At 52.1% G+C, this 16,482-nt stretch overlaps 2 protein-coding genes across 4 annotated transcripts in view; one reads left to right on the top strand and one right to left on the bottom strand.

Annotated features, from left to right (window-relative positions):
• The first annotated feature begins 655 nt into the window (after positions 1-655).
• Positions 656-7,554, top strand: BLOC1S2 (biogenesis of lysosomal organelles complex 1 subunit 2). The gene is made up of 5 exons (XM_077351090.1): positions 656-822; positions 3,855-3,971; positions 4,359-4,478; positions 5,941-6,045; positions 7,057-7,554. Exons 1-5 carry the CDS (start codon positions 768-770, stop codon positions 7,086-7,088), a joined length of 429 nt encoding a protein of 142 aa, XP_077207205.1. The 5' UTR covers positions 656-767; the 3' UTR covers positions 7,089-7,554.
• A 1,722-nt stretch (positions 7,555-9,276) lies between these two features.
• Positions 9,277-16,482, bottom strand: part of LOC143844071 (uncharacterized) — a 42,638-nt gene continuing 35,432 nt past the window's right edge. For all 3 annotated transcript variants that reach the window (XM_077351088.1, XM_077351086.1, XM_077351087.1), the window contains 2 exons: positions 15,105-15,223; positions 9,277-12,164 (listed from right to left, as the gene is read on the bottom strand). In XM_077351088.1, coding sequence (XP_077207203.1) covers positions 12,068-12,164; positions 15,105-15,223 — 216 coding nt within the window. In that variant the 3' untranslated portion in view covers positions 9,277-12,067. The remainder of the gene's footprint in view (positions 12,165-15,104; positions 15,224-16,482) is intronic.

The raw sequence follows: 16,482 nt of genomic DNA, 5'->3' as shown, positions 1-16,482 counted from the left end.
CTTGCAGGGCATGCCTCATGGCAGAAAGAAACAGAGCCAACCTGAGTCCCACCCATCTGAATGTTCAAGAGTGTGTGCCTTTATCAGTTTCCCCAGAGTCTGCACATAATGCTCAACATGGTTGTTGGTTCATGTGTTATTGATTGTTATGTATTGTTCATAAGTCCCATGCAAACCGCCCTGAGCCCCGGGGGAGGGCGGTCTATGAATCAAATAAACAAACAAACAAGGCCATTAGCGCCAGCATGGGAAGCAACTACAAGGGCATGATGACTTTCTGCCAGCTCATAGCCCTTCTTCATCAGGGCAGAAACTAGAGGCTTACTGCAGCAGAGAATGGGCCACAGCAGGGGTGGCCGTGATGTTACTCAGGGAGAAGCCCCTAAAGCAGGGCTGGGCAAACTGTGGCCCTCCGATGTCCATGGACTACAATTCCCACGGACTGCATTCGCTGGCAGGGGCCCATGGGAATTGTAGTCCATGGACATCCTGCTCTGAAGGAGCTCTGCGGCTTCAGCCCCACACGGCCACCCGCCTGCATCCAAGTGCAGGCGGCAACAGGGAGAGAGAATTGCCCAAAGTCCCCCGGACGTCCCTGGTGCAAGCGGAGTGCCCGCGCCTCTTCAGCCTCGGAAGTCGCTCCTCGCAGCCAATCACCGAGCCGGTTGCTCGCGCGCATGCGCCGTGGGCGTGCGGTGCGGCGTCGGAGCGCGACGGCGAGGGGCACCCGGAAGTAGCGTCGTCCGCGGGCGGTGGGGCTGGTCGTCATGGCGACGGCGCCCCCGGAGGAGGCCCGAGAGGCCCGGCCGCAAGGCGTCAGGCGTAAGGAGGGCTCGGCGGGCGGGGGCCGCGCAGGGCCGCAGGGAGCCCGTGCGAACGCCTGGACGCGTGTCTGGGCGGGCGTCGGAGGGAGGGAGGCGGGCGGGCGGGCGTGCTGGAGCGTCGCCCGGAGCAGTTTGGGAAAAGTTTGCGCCCCTCGGCCCTTGGGGGCTCAGGAAGCGCGCGCCTGCAAGGTGTCGGGTTGCCAACAGGCCTGGAGAGGAAGGCCCCGCCCGCCCAGTGCCGGCCCCTGCAGGGCACTCCCGCCCCCCCGCCCGGCGGTTGGCATCCCAGTGTGCGGGGGGAGCGCTGGGCTCTGACTTTCCGAAGGGAGCCTTCCTCTGTCAATCCCCCCCTTCCCGGGATTTGTTTACTCTTACTGAAGAGAGGCTGGCTTAAGGTCCGTAGGGATGCCATCCTCCCGGGGGGACCTGGAGTCCCCTGGAACGACGGAGATCAGTTCCTCTGGAGAATGTGGCCACTTGGGGAGGTCACCTCTGGGCCCGCCGGCCTCCCTCGGCTCCCCCCACAAATCTCCAAAACTTCTGGTTTTTCCATGATGCTGTGTTTGAAGCCCTGCAAATAGAAACAGAGACCGCTGCTTGGAGCAGAGACCCAGGAGGAGCCGCCATCCTCTCGGAAGGCAGCCAAGGTCACATCTGCCCTCCTGTGTAGGGTGCCAACTTCAGTACGGCTGTGACCCAGACCTAGTTCTGTATGTGCCTTTCAGAACTTAAGTCAAAGCTCAGGGATTTGTTCTAATTTATCTTCATAACTGCATTATGAAACTTTAATTATCTAACATGTGAATATCTTAACATAGGAGTGCCAGAAATTTAATATAAAAAGATTAGGGTTTGGGATGTTTTAATAACTAAGGAATGCCACTTGGTTTTAATAAAAACTTGTTGTTCTGTTGTGCCTTGCACATACTGGGTGTCTGATGTATGGCTGGCCCAGCTCCTTCCTTTTCTCAGCTGGTAAAATGCACTCCTTTCTCCAGAGCATTAAACATTAAAATAATGGGAACTTACTGGGTTCCCTCTGGTGGGAGGCAGGGGAAAGGTGCAGATGAAAGTAAATTATATATTGACCAAACCATAAATATTGTTAAGTCACTGAGAAGGGGGGAGGCTGGACTGGATGGCCCTTTGCGGTCTTCTTCCTGTTCTTTGGGATTCTGATGAATATCTGATGAGGTTCAGCCATACTGGACTTAATACTGACCAACAGGCAAGAGTTGGTGGATGAGGTGAAGGAGGTGGGGACCCTAGGGGGAAGTGACCATGTCCTCATAGAATTCCTTTTGAGATGGGGAGCCAAGGAAGCTTGTAGCCAGACAGCGATATTGGATTTTCATAGGGCAAACTTTAATAAACTCAGAGACATGATGAGTGTCATACCATGGACGAGAATGCTGGAAGGGAAGGGAGCATGTGAAGGGTGGGCGCTACTCAAACAAGAGCTATTGCATGCTCAATCAATGACTATCCCAGAAAGACGAAAACACTGCAGGAGCTTTAAGAAGCCTATTTGGATGAACAGAGAACTTCAAGAGGAACTAAGAAGGAAAAGGGAAATGTTCAGGAAATGGAGGGAAAGACAGAGCTCTAAAGAAGAGTACCTCCAGGTTACTAGGCACTGTAGATCAATCATCAGAAAGGCCAAAGCTGAGAGTGAGCTAAGATTGGCCAGGGAAGCCCATTGTAACAAGAAAAGATTTTTCAGTTATGTGAGGAGCATGTGTTTGGGTGGCAGGTTGACGTGGACAGAGAGGTTGTTGAGAGGCATTTAGCTGCACTGGATGAGTTCAAATCCCCTGGTCCGGATGAAATGCACCCGAGAGTGCTCAAAGAACTTTCCAGAGAACTTGCACAGCCCTTGTCCATCATCTTTGGGACCTCTTTAAGGACCGGAGATGTCCCGGAGGACTGGAAGAGAGCAAACGTTATTCTGATCTTCAAAAAAGGGAGGAAGGCCGAAATCGCGCATGTGCAGCACTTTCGCGCGGTGCGGCCCTGATTCCCTCCCCCCCCCCCCCCGCAGTAAGAAGCTTCCAGGGCCGCAAGCTTGCGGCCTGGGCAGTTTTTTACTGCGGGGAGAGGGAACCGCGGCCCGGCACCCTGGCCTGTGTGGCCCGGTACCGGGCCGCAGACAGCATGTTGGGGACCACTGGAATAGGCTGCCTAAGGAGGTGGTGAGCTCCCCCTCCCTGGCAGTCTTCAAGCAAAGGTTGGATACACACTTTTCTTGGATGCTTTAGGATGCTTAGGGCTGATCCTGCGTTGAGCAGGGGGTTGGACTAGATGGCCTGTATGGCCCCTTCCAACTCTAGGATTCTATGATTCTATTCTATGATCAAAGATTCATAATCAGAAATATGGGATGGAAGGTATCCCAGAAGGAAACTGCTTTATTTTTCCATTTCTACGGATTTACTTTTCCCCATCTTTAACAGCAGGTTGCTGTTAAATAAAAGGCCAAGGCCTAAGTGGGCAGAGAGTGGGCGGGGCCAGTCTGGGTGAGGGCCCAATTGGAAGGCGCAAAGTCCATTGCTGGTACAGTGTTGATTTGTATGGGGAGGGATAAAAACATACATATAGCTATCCAAAGATAAATTCAAATTATCCATTCACCTGATTAGTTGTGCAAGTCAAATTGAAACCAAATTCTTAGTTGTGCAATGAAGTGATATTTTAATCACTGCTATGCTGTCAAGTGGGGTGAATACATCTGATGCTGCAGGCTGACACAGTGAAACAGTAAACCTAAACCGACCTGTGTGAGCAATGCTGTTACGATATTTAATATTTCTTTGTATTTATTCATTTTTAAATTTCTACACTGTCCTGCACAACGAGGTGCACAACATATTGGTATAAAATCAGAATGTAGAAATATTCGGTATATTCCCCAGATTCTTTGCATATGAGGGATGGCTTTGTTTTCTGTCTGTCTCTGGCCTTGCTGAAGGTGAACATAGCTCTCATGGCTCTGTGGCGTAACTTTCTCCCTCTCTTATTCTCTCTGCCCAGAGGATCCTGCTATTGAAACAGCAGAAGAAGCCACTGAGCCAGCAGAGGCAGATATCAATGAGCTTTGTAAGGACATGTTTCACAAAATGGCCATTTACCTCACAGGTGAACTGACAGGTAAGCTGATGGGGAGCCTAGACCCTGGTTCACTGGGAACCCCGTCTCTTCTGGGACAATTGACCTCCTCCCTTGGTGACACCTGCTCTTAACGGAAGGGGGGAGCTTTCCAGCCAGCTGACCCATGCATGATTGTAGCTAGAATTAAGCCACCAACCCCTTGCATGGCCGCCCTTTCTCAGGAATTTGTGTCCTCAGATTGCTTAGAGCAAATCAAAAGGTGCTTGTTGGAGCTGACTTGAGCTTCAGACCTGCTGTTCGGAGTGAGTGGGAAAGCAACTAGATGAGGCAGCAGCCCTCATGTTTACCGTGATGGAGATTGTGTCATGTCCATGCCTCTCTCTCTAAGTGGCTGCTCTTCTCTTCCCCCCACCCACCCCTTTAAAGCCACGAGTGAAGACTACAGACTTCTGGAAAGCATGAACAAACTCACGAGTCTGAAATACCTGGAAATGAAAGATATCGCTATAAACATCAGCAGAAACCTGAAAGACTTGAATCAGAAATGTAAGACAAGAGACAAGATGTGTTCATTTGAATCTGATCCATGCTTTGAGGTTTGCATTTGTCACCAAATTCTGTTAGTGCACCGTGGCCATGAGCCACAGAAGCCTTGTGTCTTGGTGTCAGACCCATGGGCCCAGCTGGGGTTTTCTTGAATGGCTTCCTGCAGCGGCCAAAGAGGCAAGAAGGTCGCTTTAAAGAGGAAGAACTGCTGTGACAATTACTGAAGCAGAAGCTTTTGCTAGGCCTGTTCTATGAAAGGCAGCTTTTGTTAAGGGATTCCCTGACTGTCCGCACCACTGTGCCTTCAGGCCTTGTTCACTTGTACAGTTTTGAACTACCGTATTTGCCGGCGTATAAGACAACCCCCCAACATTTCCACTCAAAATATAGAGTTTGTGACATTACATTACAGTACTATGGGCCACTATGGGCAGCTCTGTCTATCCCAACTGAAGTGCACCCGGCGTATAGGACGACCCCCCACTTGGAGGCATGTTTTTCAGGGGGGGGAAGTAGTCTTATACGCCAGCAAATACTGTATTATAGTTTCTCTGCCTGCTGTAGTATATCCCTCCCATTTTGTGTGTCCTCCACCCCTTCCTTTTAGCCTTTTGAAGCCAGTCAGTTGCTTGCCTCTGCGTAGCAACCTTGGCATCCCTTGGGGGTCTCCCATGCGGTTGGGCTAACCTAGGCTGAGGGAAAGCCACTGGAGACTGAGGGAAAACAACTAACTATCCTGAATCATAGATTCGAGTGGGTCGCCATGTTGGTGTGAAGTAGCACAACAAAATTTGAGTCCAAGAGCTCCTTTAAGACCAACAAAGATTTGTTCAAGGCGTGAGCTTTCTCATGCCTTGAATAAATCTTTGTTGGTCTTAAAGGTGCTATAGGACTCAATGTTTGTTATCCTGAATCAGTAGGCTCAATCCCAATCTCAGTTGCCAGGGGTGCAGGGACTGGAGTTTGATTTTGCCCGCCCCTTCCCCTGGAGACCTCCTGTTTCTCTTCCCAAGTTATTCTTGGGGGTCCCCTGCCCAACAGGAGCAACATTTCAGAAGATGTTAAGGCTGCTCTGGAAAGGGGAAATTGGCAAAAGTTGTCAAACCCTCCTTGCATCCTCAGAGAGAGATGCAGGATCCGCTCCCTACACTCACCACACTATCACAGGCTTCTGTGCAATCATTGTTCCCTCGCAAGACTTCTGAAACTGATCAGCATTCAGAGCACAGAATTTAGGATTGTGGAGAGTTTACAGCTTTGCAGAAAATCTCAGGATCGATATCTGGTCTCTGTAGTTACTAAAGAGCTGCTAGCTGTCTGAGAGACATTACTTCTTGGTTTTGACACTGTCTACAACGTGATCATGTTCTTTCAGATGACTGAATTAAGAGGTGGGATAAACCGTTCACTCTCGTTGAGGCGGCAACTAACCTCTCCTGTTTTTTATCCATTTTTCCTCCAGATGCTGGACTGCAGCCGTACCTGGATCAAATCAATTTGATTGAAGAACAAGTGGCAGCGCTGGAGCAGGCGGCCTACAAGCTGGACGCATATTCAAAAAAGCTCGGTAGTGACTTATGATATTGATGGCACTAGCCCCTTCCCATCCCCAAGGTAGCAGCCTGAGGGAGGAGTTTTCCCCCAAGGTTTACAAAAGAAATGCCGGGCAGGGGTCCTCCAAGGAGGATACTGGGACCTGCCATTCCTCTTGTTAGCCCTGCTCTAATCCTGGGGTCCCCCACTTTTCTGAGCCTGCAGGCACCTTTGGAATTCTGACCCAGGGTGGTGGGCACAGTCACAAGATGGCTGCCCCAGGAATGGGCCAAGCACAAAATGTGAGGGAGCCAAGTCCTGTCTGCCTACTCGCATCACTTCAACATATCAGGCAGAAGCCTCATTTAACAGGATGCCTTTCAATCTGCACAGCTGGTCAGAACTCCACTTTTTAAAGCAGTTGGTGGGCATGCGGAAGAGTGTGGGCAGGGGCCTTGTCTCTCACGGGCACCATGTTGGGGGACCCCTGCTCTAAAAGGAGGGCTGGGCGGGATGGACTCTGTGGCAGTCACTGCAAAACAGTGCCTCAGGCTTCCTGCTGCGCTGGTGCTGCCTGTGAGAGCTAATTGTGGTCGTCTCAAAGACCACCACTGGCTGCCAGACTGGCCCTTGTGAATGTTCCCCTGCACGGTCTGCCCCCTTGTGGCAGTTCTGGTGGGAGTGCATGAGCATTACAATCCCCTCTTGGATGGTGAGAATTCCAGAGCCCCAAACAGAGATCCTTGAAGTTGTCACGGAAATGGCCCGCTGGCTGACTTCCAAGGGGAAGGGCCAAACTCGCTTGAAGGCATCATTGTGGTGGGCCCCGTCCCGATCAGGCCCTCGGCAGGACAGGGGCTCTTGCCAGTTCGGCACTTGAGGCAGTGGGCGAGGGGGAACCTTGGCCCCGTCAAGAACTCTGCAGCATTTCTAAGTGACTTCCCTGGCGGGGGCCTCGACAACACTGCCATGCCGAATTTGGCTCTGAGGCTGGTGCGGATGGGTGTGAGTGGCTCTGCTTTTCTTTTTTCTTTTTCTCCCCCAGAAGCAAAGTACAAAAAGCTGGAGAAACGATGAGAGAAGCCTTTTCTGCAATGGGCCTTTTCCCCCCTTCTGGATTTCTTGACTGACTTCCAGGCAGTCAGAAAACGCATCCCTGAATTTACCGAATGCATACGGTGAAAATACTCTTCAGCAGAATCATGGCGAAACTCCTAGAACAGGGATGGCTGTTCTTTCCTGCAGCAGAGACACTGGACCTTTTGACCCCTTTCCGAACGTGTGGGACGGAGATGATCCATGTGCAGCCCCTGCTCCGAGAACTCTTCTTCCTGCAACTAGGACGGCTGCCAGACCTGCTTGGTTTGTGACTCTTGTTTGAGCTGGAGCAGGGCCATTTCTGTGGCCTGGAAATCCACACTCAATTTGTGAGCCTGGAAGCTTCCAGTGAAGCAACGCCTTGCAGGAACAGCAGCAAAGCCTAGTGGAACATGCTCCCTGCTTTGCTTTCCTTTGTGCATAATAAAGAACCCTTGGAAAGGAAGGTGCTTTGCTTCTGGACTGTGGCTCTATGGAGGGGCAGCGGGAGGAGATGCGCTTTGTGGAATCCGGGCTGACTCACAGGCGTTCTTGAGAATAGACTCAGGCGGGCAGCCAGGTTGGCCTGGAGCAACTGAACCAAGTTTGCATCCAGTGGCAGCTTCAAGACGAGCAGCATTCAATTCTGCGTAGAAGGTTTTGTGAGCCTTAAAGGTGCCACTGGACTCAAACGTTGTTCAGTCATTCTTGAGGCTTGCTTTTCCCACCTATATGACCCCCCCCCCCGCTTGCACCTGTTTGCATAGAGAATACTAGTGGAGAGCCGGTTCTTGGAGAGTCTCCATCCATGGTCATTTGGCAGGAAGGGGCAGACAAACTGGCAATAACCCCACATGCTGCTTCTGTCCTTGTTCCTTTCAGCGGGAAACAGGTAGATAGTAGAACATGAGACCAGTAGTTCATCTAGTAAGCCTAGTAAGTTAGGTCTCCTCCCCACCCTCCCTGCCGCTCTGATAGCAGGGGTGGGAATAATAAGAACTTCCGCCATGTTGGGATTGTTGGGATTGTTTTAAAGTCTTTTAATGGGGATAGGACTGTTGTGACCCGCCACGAGCCTACGGGGCGTGGCGGGAAATAAATCTAAATAATAATAATAATAATAATAATAATAATAATAATAATCTAGTCCAGCACCCTGGCTCACGCAGCTGCCAGCCAGTTACCCTGGAGGACCAAACAAATAGGTCTTAAAGGCCAGTTTCTTCCTAGCTCTAGTATTTAGAGCAGCTGTTCTCAACTTTCTTCAGGATTCAAGAAAGCCCAGAAGTGGTGCAACCTTGCAGAATATGGTTGGGAAATGTAGCTGTGAGCAAACACACCTGGGGCCCCTCCCCTGCCCACCCACCCACCCAAGGCCCATCAGTGGTCATTTTGGGAGGGAGGGGGAGTTGACATGACCATATATGGTCACATCACCCAATAAATATTTAACAAACGTGTAAAATATATTAACAATGAGTTAACTCCCACTCATTTGGAAAACCCTTCCAGGACCATCAAGGGACCCCACAAAACTCTGGCTGAGAAAGCATGATTTAGAGCAGGGGTAGTCAAACTGCGGCCCTCCAGATGTCCATGGACTATAATTCCCATGAGTCCCTGCAGCGTTTGTGTTTGAAAGTGGGGTCTCAAAAGTGTGTGATACCTCCACAGCCACCCAACCAGCCATATAGCACCTCCTAGCCTATTTCAGGTCAAGAAAACATGGCAGAGAGGAAGTAAGGTAGCCAGATTGGTGTAGGTTCGTGTTCTGGAATTCCACATTACCTAGGAGGTGTGCATAAACCTGAGTAAGGTCAAGACTGCTGTGCACAGAGCGACCATCTTCCAAGTGAGGCACTAAACCCACAACAAACCATGAGCTGGCGCCCCTTGCATTACAGCACACAACGGGCTTTCCTGCTAGTACCTTGAATAAAACCAGTGGTCTTAAAGGGGCCACTGGACTCTTGTGTTCTTCCAAAGCTGCCTTTCGGTTTAAAAAACTTTCCTGGAGTCCTCTCAGGCAACATCTCCCTTGCAGAAGGCTGGTTCTGTCCCTCGGAACAGCCAAGCCTGCCAGTCTAGTACACTTGGGGGGGGGGATCTCTCTGTTGTGGGTGTGGTACTTTGCAACATGTACAGGGTGCAGAGGAATCTCACTGCAATAAAAAAGCAGACATCTTGGTGTTTTCAGGAGACATCTTACAGTCTTTTAATATACAGTAGGGTATGTTTTCTATAAATATATTTATGATAATACACAATGTAAAAAAGAGGAAAATCCATTTTGTAAAAGCTATGCCTATCCGAGGTAAGGTAGCCCAAATGGCATTTTTCCGTCTGCACCAAGTGGCACTACTAGCGCCCTACCTGTCCCCAGAACACCTGGCCACGGTGACCCATGCAATGGTCCCTTCCAGATCAGACTTCTGTAACTTGCTCCACGCGGGCCTTCCCTTGGTGTAATATGCGGCTGCTAGGGTCCTCACGGGAACAGGGCCCCTGTCCAGCCTACGCTGAGGCAGCTGCATTGCTTGCCAATGAGTGTCCGGATCAGGTTCAAGGTTTTGCTTCTTACCTTTAAGGCCATCCACGGCCTGGGCCCTGCTTATTCGGAGGACCACTTGTCTCCTTTTGCCCCCTATAAGGCTCTTTGCTCTGTGGGTACGAATCTGCTGGCGGTCCCTGGCCCTGCGAGGCTCGACTGGCCTTTTCGGCGCTGGCCCCGACCTGGTGGAAGGAGCTCCCGGGAGAGCTGAGGGCCCTGAGAGGGCTGTCGTCATCCTGCCGGGCCTATAAAACGGAGCTCTTCCACCAGGCATTTGGTTGAGGCCAGGCCAGGAAGATTGGGGAGGGGGTGGGGTTTTAAACTGTTATTGTCATTCTTGAGGGGTCATATTGTATTTTTATTATGTCATACTGAACTTTATTCTTTTACTGTAAACCGCCACGAGCCAGACTGGTTTCGGGAGTGGTGGGGATAAATTGAAACATAAATATAGATAAATATATGAAATACTCCCTTACCCAGAGAGTGATTAAAGTGTGGGATGTGAAATTTTCTGCCAGAGGAGGTAGTGAAGGCCACAGGAACAGCGAGCTTTCCAAGGGGATTAGGTGGATTTCACGGAGGAGGGGTCCGTCACTGGCTACTAGCCATGGCAGCTGACAGAACCTCCCCATCCAGAGGCACTGAACTTGTGGATTTCAGGGGACGGTCTTGGCTCTCCCGAGGGATTGTGGGAGACAGGATGCTGGACTAGGTGGGCCTTTACTGGCCTAATCGGCAGGGGCTTTTCTGATGTTCCTACCTGGCAAAAGGCTAAGCAAAATTCCTGTGTGCTATATCTGACTTTGATTCCTACAGGGTTTGTTTTGTTTCTTGTACCTGGCAATGCAATCTGGGACTTCTCTGCTAGCTTCAGAGGATGTGCTTGACAGATGCAATCCTAGGCACACTGGCAAGAAAGTAAAACCAATGGGATTAATTTCCCCAGAAAAATCTATTTAGAATCATACCATAGGGCTACTACTTACTTCCTCCCAGGGGAAGCACAGGGCTGTCCTTTGTTTCCTGTCCTGGACCAGCGAGCAGCCCAAATGCCTCGTCAAGGACTCTATTTCTGCTTATTTCACATACAGACACTTTCTCAGCAAAAACAGAAGCATGACCAAATATTCATGGACTCAAAAGGCTATTTCTGTTTTTATGGGGATACAACTGATCACCTGCAGGTCTTCTCTGAGTGTGGGGCGTAAAGACCCTCCCACGTCCTCCCAGGTCACACCATTCCTCTGGCAATTGTCAAAAGGCCTTCTGCCTACAGTCCTGGCTCCGACTGGAGACTATCAGGGCTGTCATTCCCTGTCTTTGCAGTTTGGGGTGTTTGTTTTGGGGGGGGGGAGGGACAAGCAGCTTCCTTTCTTTAGTGCTCAGCATTCGTGGTGCCAGAAAACGTGTCAGATTCAAGCAAAGCAGCCCCTCTCCTGCAGCAACACCTGCCGATTCCGGACCTTTTCTACCTTCCATTTCCCTCTGTCTCCCTCTCTGCCCCTTCTCCTCCGCCCAGCACAACCGGCTACTTCCACGTCCACCAACACGCCAGTCACTTCCTTCCCTTCTGCCATGACGCCCAACACACACCCGTAGGTCAGAGCCGCAGGAGCAAAGCTGGCACGAAGGGAGCGCTAAGCGGGAAGCTACTTGGGTTGCTCCGAAAAAGGGGACGCCAGCCCACGCCCTGAAGCACTGAGGGCAGTAAGCGAGGGCCAGTTCTCCGCCGGTGTCCCCGGATGCATCTAACATGTTCAGCTAACAAGTCAATCGATTCGATACCTCTTGACATGCACACTGTAAGGCCCCGAGGAGACGCCTCTCACGGGGCTCCCCTAATTCCTTTTCCTCCTGCTGCCAGGGGTCTTTGGGGTCTTCCAAGGGCACGCATCCGCCTCTCTGAAACAGAACTGCGCAGAAGAGAAAGGTTTCTCTTTGTTTTTCATGGCCAGCGTTTTTACCAGACCCTAAACGAAATTAGACAGTCCTCAGTAAGCTGCTGTGTAAAGCAGCCATTTGTTTGGCAAATGAAAACCATTTGACCAAAAGACTGCTTTGGAGCTGTTGTCGCCAGGAATCTTTGGAAAATCCTGTTTCTCTTCCTCCCTTTTCCACTCAAGAAGACAAAAAGTGATTTGGACAGGCTCCCTTCACTCCGCCCTTATCCTTGGCCCGTACGTGCCACCAAGGAGGCCTGGGAGGGTCAGGTCTTCCCTTGAACACGCCAGGCAGGGAAGTTGGGTGTGCGAGAGAGAGGCCAAAGGCAGCCTTGGCCACAGTACTCTGAAATCTGGAGCAAGATAAGCAGAAAGAGTCTAGACTGCTGTCCCCCAAGGGGCAGCCCAAAGGATCCCAGCACCTGGAACGAGGGACATTCTCCTCATGCCCCCGGGGGTGGCTCCTCTCCCACCGGCCCCTCCAGTCAGAAAGGCCAAGCGCTTCCATTCCTTGAGCCTGGTCCCAAAGCAGTCATGGAGTTCCTCTCCACTTTGCTCAAATCCAGAGCTGCAACGTCAGGCCTGAATACACATGGAGGGAAAAGGTGATATTAGCACCGCAGCACTCAAAGCACGGCATGTGAAACAGCACACAGCTACACCCTGGGATTCTCCACCTAGACGAACATCCCCAAATAGAGGCCCCCAAATTATTTGTCCAGCAAACAGAGATGGAATGTTCCCATCAGGAACAAGCAGCATGGAAAAGAAGAGGTCAGCGTGAGCTACACAAATGCTCCCTCCCTTGTCTGGAAGGCCATGGACCACCAGGAGGAGAGCTTGTTTATTATTTGCCATCCTTCTCCACTTTTGTTCCATGAAGCTGGGAGGTGCTGATGGGCCCTGGATTCCCCCAACCACAGTGAACTTTGTGGCTGGGCAGGGATCTGAACCCAAAACCTCCCAGTCAACATTGACCCTCTAGCCATTATATTACATTGGACAGCTTAGGTTCCGGGATCTAAGCTTTATTTCCACTTCCAGGTTGGAAAATTGCTGGAGATTCGGGGGTGCAGCCTGGGGAGGGGACCTCAGGAGGGATGGGATGACAATGAGCTCACCTCCAAAGCTGCCACCTTCTCCAGGGGCACTGACCTCTGGGGTTTAGGCACCTGGACGCAGGAAGCTGCTTTACACAGTTGGCCAGTAAAGGTGGCAGGCAGGCTAATGCTTATCCAAGGAGACTGATGGGTCCAGCAGGAACCTCCCAGTGACACGCCCTAATATTCTCTCTCCCTGATGCTACTTAACCTCTAGATGTGCCCCCTTGCCCCGCTGATCTGGAGCCTCAGGCTACCTTCCACAGGGCCCATTCTGGGCAATTAGCCCACTGCCTAGCCAATGTGTGAGTTCAAGGCCTAGCCCTTGAATGACTCCAATCTTCCCTCCAGGCTGGGGCCAGGGGGCACTAGGGCAGTGTGTCTCCAGGGTTAGGGAGAGGCCTTTAAGGTCACTCACCGCCTGGTCCTTTAAATTGGGATTGAACCCTGGACCGTCTGCATACTGAGCAGATGCTGTACCCCTGCACCACGCTACCCCCATCAAGTGCTATTCTGGGAGAGCTCCAAGTTCCAGCCTTCCCAGGCTGTGCCCCCAAAACGCAAGGAATGTCCCATTCTAGAGCTGAGAGCCCTCGGTCCAGGCCACTCTGCTGCAGGTTGTGTGGGACTCATTTTCAGCCCACAACAGAGGCCGAATGAGGGGTATCTTGCTGTGGATTGCAGAAGGCCCTGCCCCTGCTTCAGAGTGCAGGGAAGGGAATGGCATCCTTCAAAGTTCTCCTTTACAAACAGAGTCCGCATGGTGCAGAGGCAAGATTATCAGGCCAGGAGATCCAGGTCTGAATCCTTCACTCTTCCATGGTAACATGTTGGGTGCCGAGCCTAACTCACAGGGTTGTGGTGAGGAGAAGGATGGACGCTGCTTTGGGCCTCCTTGGGGGGGGGGGAGAAAGCGAGGACTAATTGAAGTAAAAATAATACCAATTATTTGTCAGTGGGGTGCAGGGAGTTTTGACAGGGAGAAGCCTGACAAATGGGGCTCTGCACATCTGCAGTCTGGAAGGGGACAGTCCCTTCTGCCAGCTCCAGGCTCTGCCGCCTGTGCAGCCTCGGTCTTCATCTTGGGGCCAGACCACCCTGCCTCCTCACCCAACAGCTGGCTGCTGGGGCCCACTCATGGGGGGATGCCTCGGCCTGCCCTGCCAACAGTGTGCCTCCCCACCAGCTATGCAGAAGGATCCGGCAACCCTAAGGAATGCCCCGATCACACGAGCAAGGGGGGAGCCCGAGCAAGGAGCTGGGGGCACCTCTTTGGGTGGGTTGATGTCCCCTGCAGCTATTATTGCTGTGGCGGGGCCTCTTTTGATCTCCTCCGGCTTCGCATTTTTTCAGTTGTGAAAACAATAGCCGGAAGCTGATCTGGCCCGATTTTCTTTTCTGATTTCAAGAGTCCCTGCAGCCGGCCCTTTGCAGATAGGTGTGCTTGGCTTGTTTATGTGCATAAGCCCCATGGGAGCCACAGCAAGTGAGACATTCAGCAGCTGCCGGCCCAACCGGAAACTGACAGGCACCTGCAGCCCCTTCCTGGAATCTACCTGGCACAGACCCCAGCTCCGGAAGCACAAGGAGGGGCTCACAACTTTGAAAACCCCAAACCAAATCAGCTCCTCTCCCCTCACTCATCCCCAGAGCCAGAACGTGACAGCCCTCCCGGGACACTGGTGGAAGGTCTCCAGCCCTGGGGCCTCCCATCAGCCAGTACATTCAAACCCACCGTGTCCCCCGGAGAGCATTACGATCTAGGCAGGAGAATCTGCTTTGGACCCCTGGCCTCCAGAAGATCAGACTGGCTCCACCAGGGCCTGGTGCAATGAGATCAGGATCCTGTGGGAAGCCAGGCAGTTGGAAGGCCTGTGGCTGGGGCCCTGACCCACTGGGTCTATCGGCCTCCCTGTCAAAACTCACTGACCCATTTCAATGGACCATCTTCATAAGCCCCCCCCCCCTCTCCCAGAATAGGAGAGTGGGCAATTCTTTAATATCTGCTTTAATATCATAAATTATCATCTTTATTTAAATTTACATTTTATATTAATTTATCCCGGGGAATGGTAGAAGACAGGAAGGTCTGGAGGATCGTTGTCCATGGGGTTGCAATGGACATGAGGTTGCAATGGGTCGGACATGACTTTGCAACTAACAACAACAACAACAACATTATTATTATATGTCTTACCCTACTGAAAGTGGATCTGAGTTTCAAGAGATCGGGTGGATAACAACAGCAGCAGCAGCACCAGCAATTGGGAGACATGAATGAGCCAATGTTATGGGAGAGGGAGCTACCAAACTATCCAAGGTGCCTGCTGATTCCCGAGTGAGGGATTGGGATGGGTTCAAGAGGCCCAAGTGCTGCTCCTGGAGCGCCTGGGAAGGAGCCCTCCGGCCCTGGACCGCTCACCTGTACAGCTGCGGACAGGACCTTTTCAAGGCCGCCGATGAGAGGCCCAGCTGGGGCTGGTTGCGCCCCTTGGTCTTCCGCACGAGGTCTCTCATCCTTCCCCAGGCATGACTCTCACTCTGCAGGGCAGGCACAAAGACACAATTCCAGTGTGGCAACAGGACAAGGAAACACGGAGCTGCCTGATCCTGGGTCAGTCCACGCAGACCGGCAGCAGCACTCAGGCGCACGAGGGGCTTTCCCAGCACCTTCTGCCTGGTAGGAAGGACTGCAGATCCTGGGAATGCCCAGGATTGAACCAGCAGCCTTCTGCGTGCAAAGCGGATGCTCTGCCACTCAGCCACAGCTCCTCTCCCAGCACATCTCACAGAGGTGAGAACAAAAAGTGGCACTCCACCCCTTATTCAAGAAATGGCCAAGGCAGCCACTTAGTGGCCCGTTTTATTCAGGCGCGAGACTGATTTTGAGAGGAATGTGGCAGAAACCTCACTGCTCCAGGAACTGCTGGAGAAAGATGATGAGGAACTGCGACATCCCAGGATTCTGCAGTAACGTGGAGCGATGCCCAGCCCCCGGCTGAGCCAAAGGAGAGCAGCATAAGCAGCTTCCCTGTCTCAAGAGAACCGTGAGAAAGCCAAGGCCCAGGAGCACCTTAACGGCTAGCACCCTTGATTCCCACAGGAGCTTTTGTGAGCGTTCTGAAGGGCTCCCATGCTGAAACAAAGATGGCTTGCTTTAAGGGGCACCCATTTTGCTCTAGCATGGCGACCCCAGTGCAATCGAGGCTGCGTGCGGGAGCTGGCTCCAAGGAGCACCACCTCTTGCCCCGTGGCACCTTCCGTCTCATGGGCAATCACAGCAGCCTTAGGCCAGCAGGGTCAGGCCCAGTGCCAACCGATGACTGCCTAATCCATGGAGTTATATCCTGCACGGAGGCATCAGCTCTTGGGACAAAGAAAGACCATCAAGTCGCTTACCATTTTTGCAGAGGGAAGGGCAAAGATCACTGGGCAGCCCAAGAGCTGGTCTGTGTGAATATATTAATAACTTACTGTCATGTTCCCTGTCAATCTCATTGGGCTTCCCCGGATCTCCTCCCCCCCCCCCCCGCTTCCTGTTTTCTTCCTGATTTCACTCTGGCCCTGCTGGGCCAGCCTGCGAAATGCTCATCGTTATCGCTTTGAACTGCTCTGAAATGGTCAACATTCTGGGTCACGGCCAGATGCGGCTGGGCCCTCTGGCCTGATTGCCCAGCCTGTAGGCTCCAGTATCCCCACTTTGGTAGGCCCAGCACTTGTCCCTGGGAAAGGGTTCCCCGCCGCCCCGAATCTGTATCCATCCCCCTTTGGCCTTGGCCAAGTGTCTTCATCGATTTCCC

This window comes from Paroedura picta, chromosome 8 (assembly GCF_049243985.1).
Source record: "Paroedura picta isolate Pp20150507F chromosome 8, Ppicta_v3.0, whole genome shotgun sequence".
Classification (NCBI taxonomy): domain Eukaryota; kingdom Metazoa; phylum Chordata; class Lepidosauria; order Squamata; family Gekkonidae; genus Paroedura; species Paroedura picta.
This window is presented reverse-complemented; position numbering and strand designations above follow the sequence as displayed.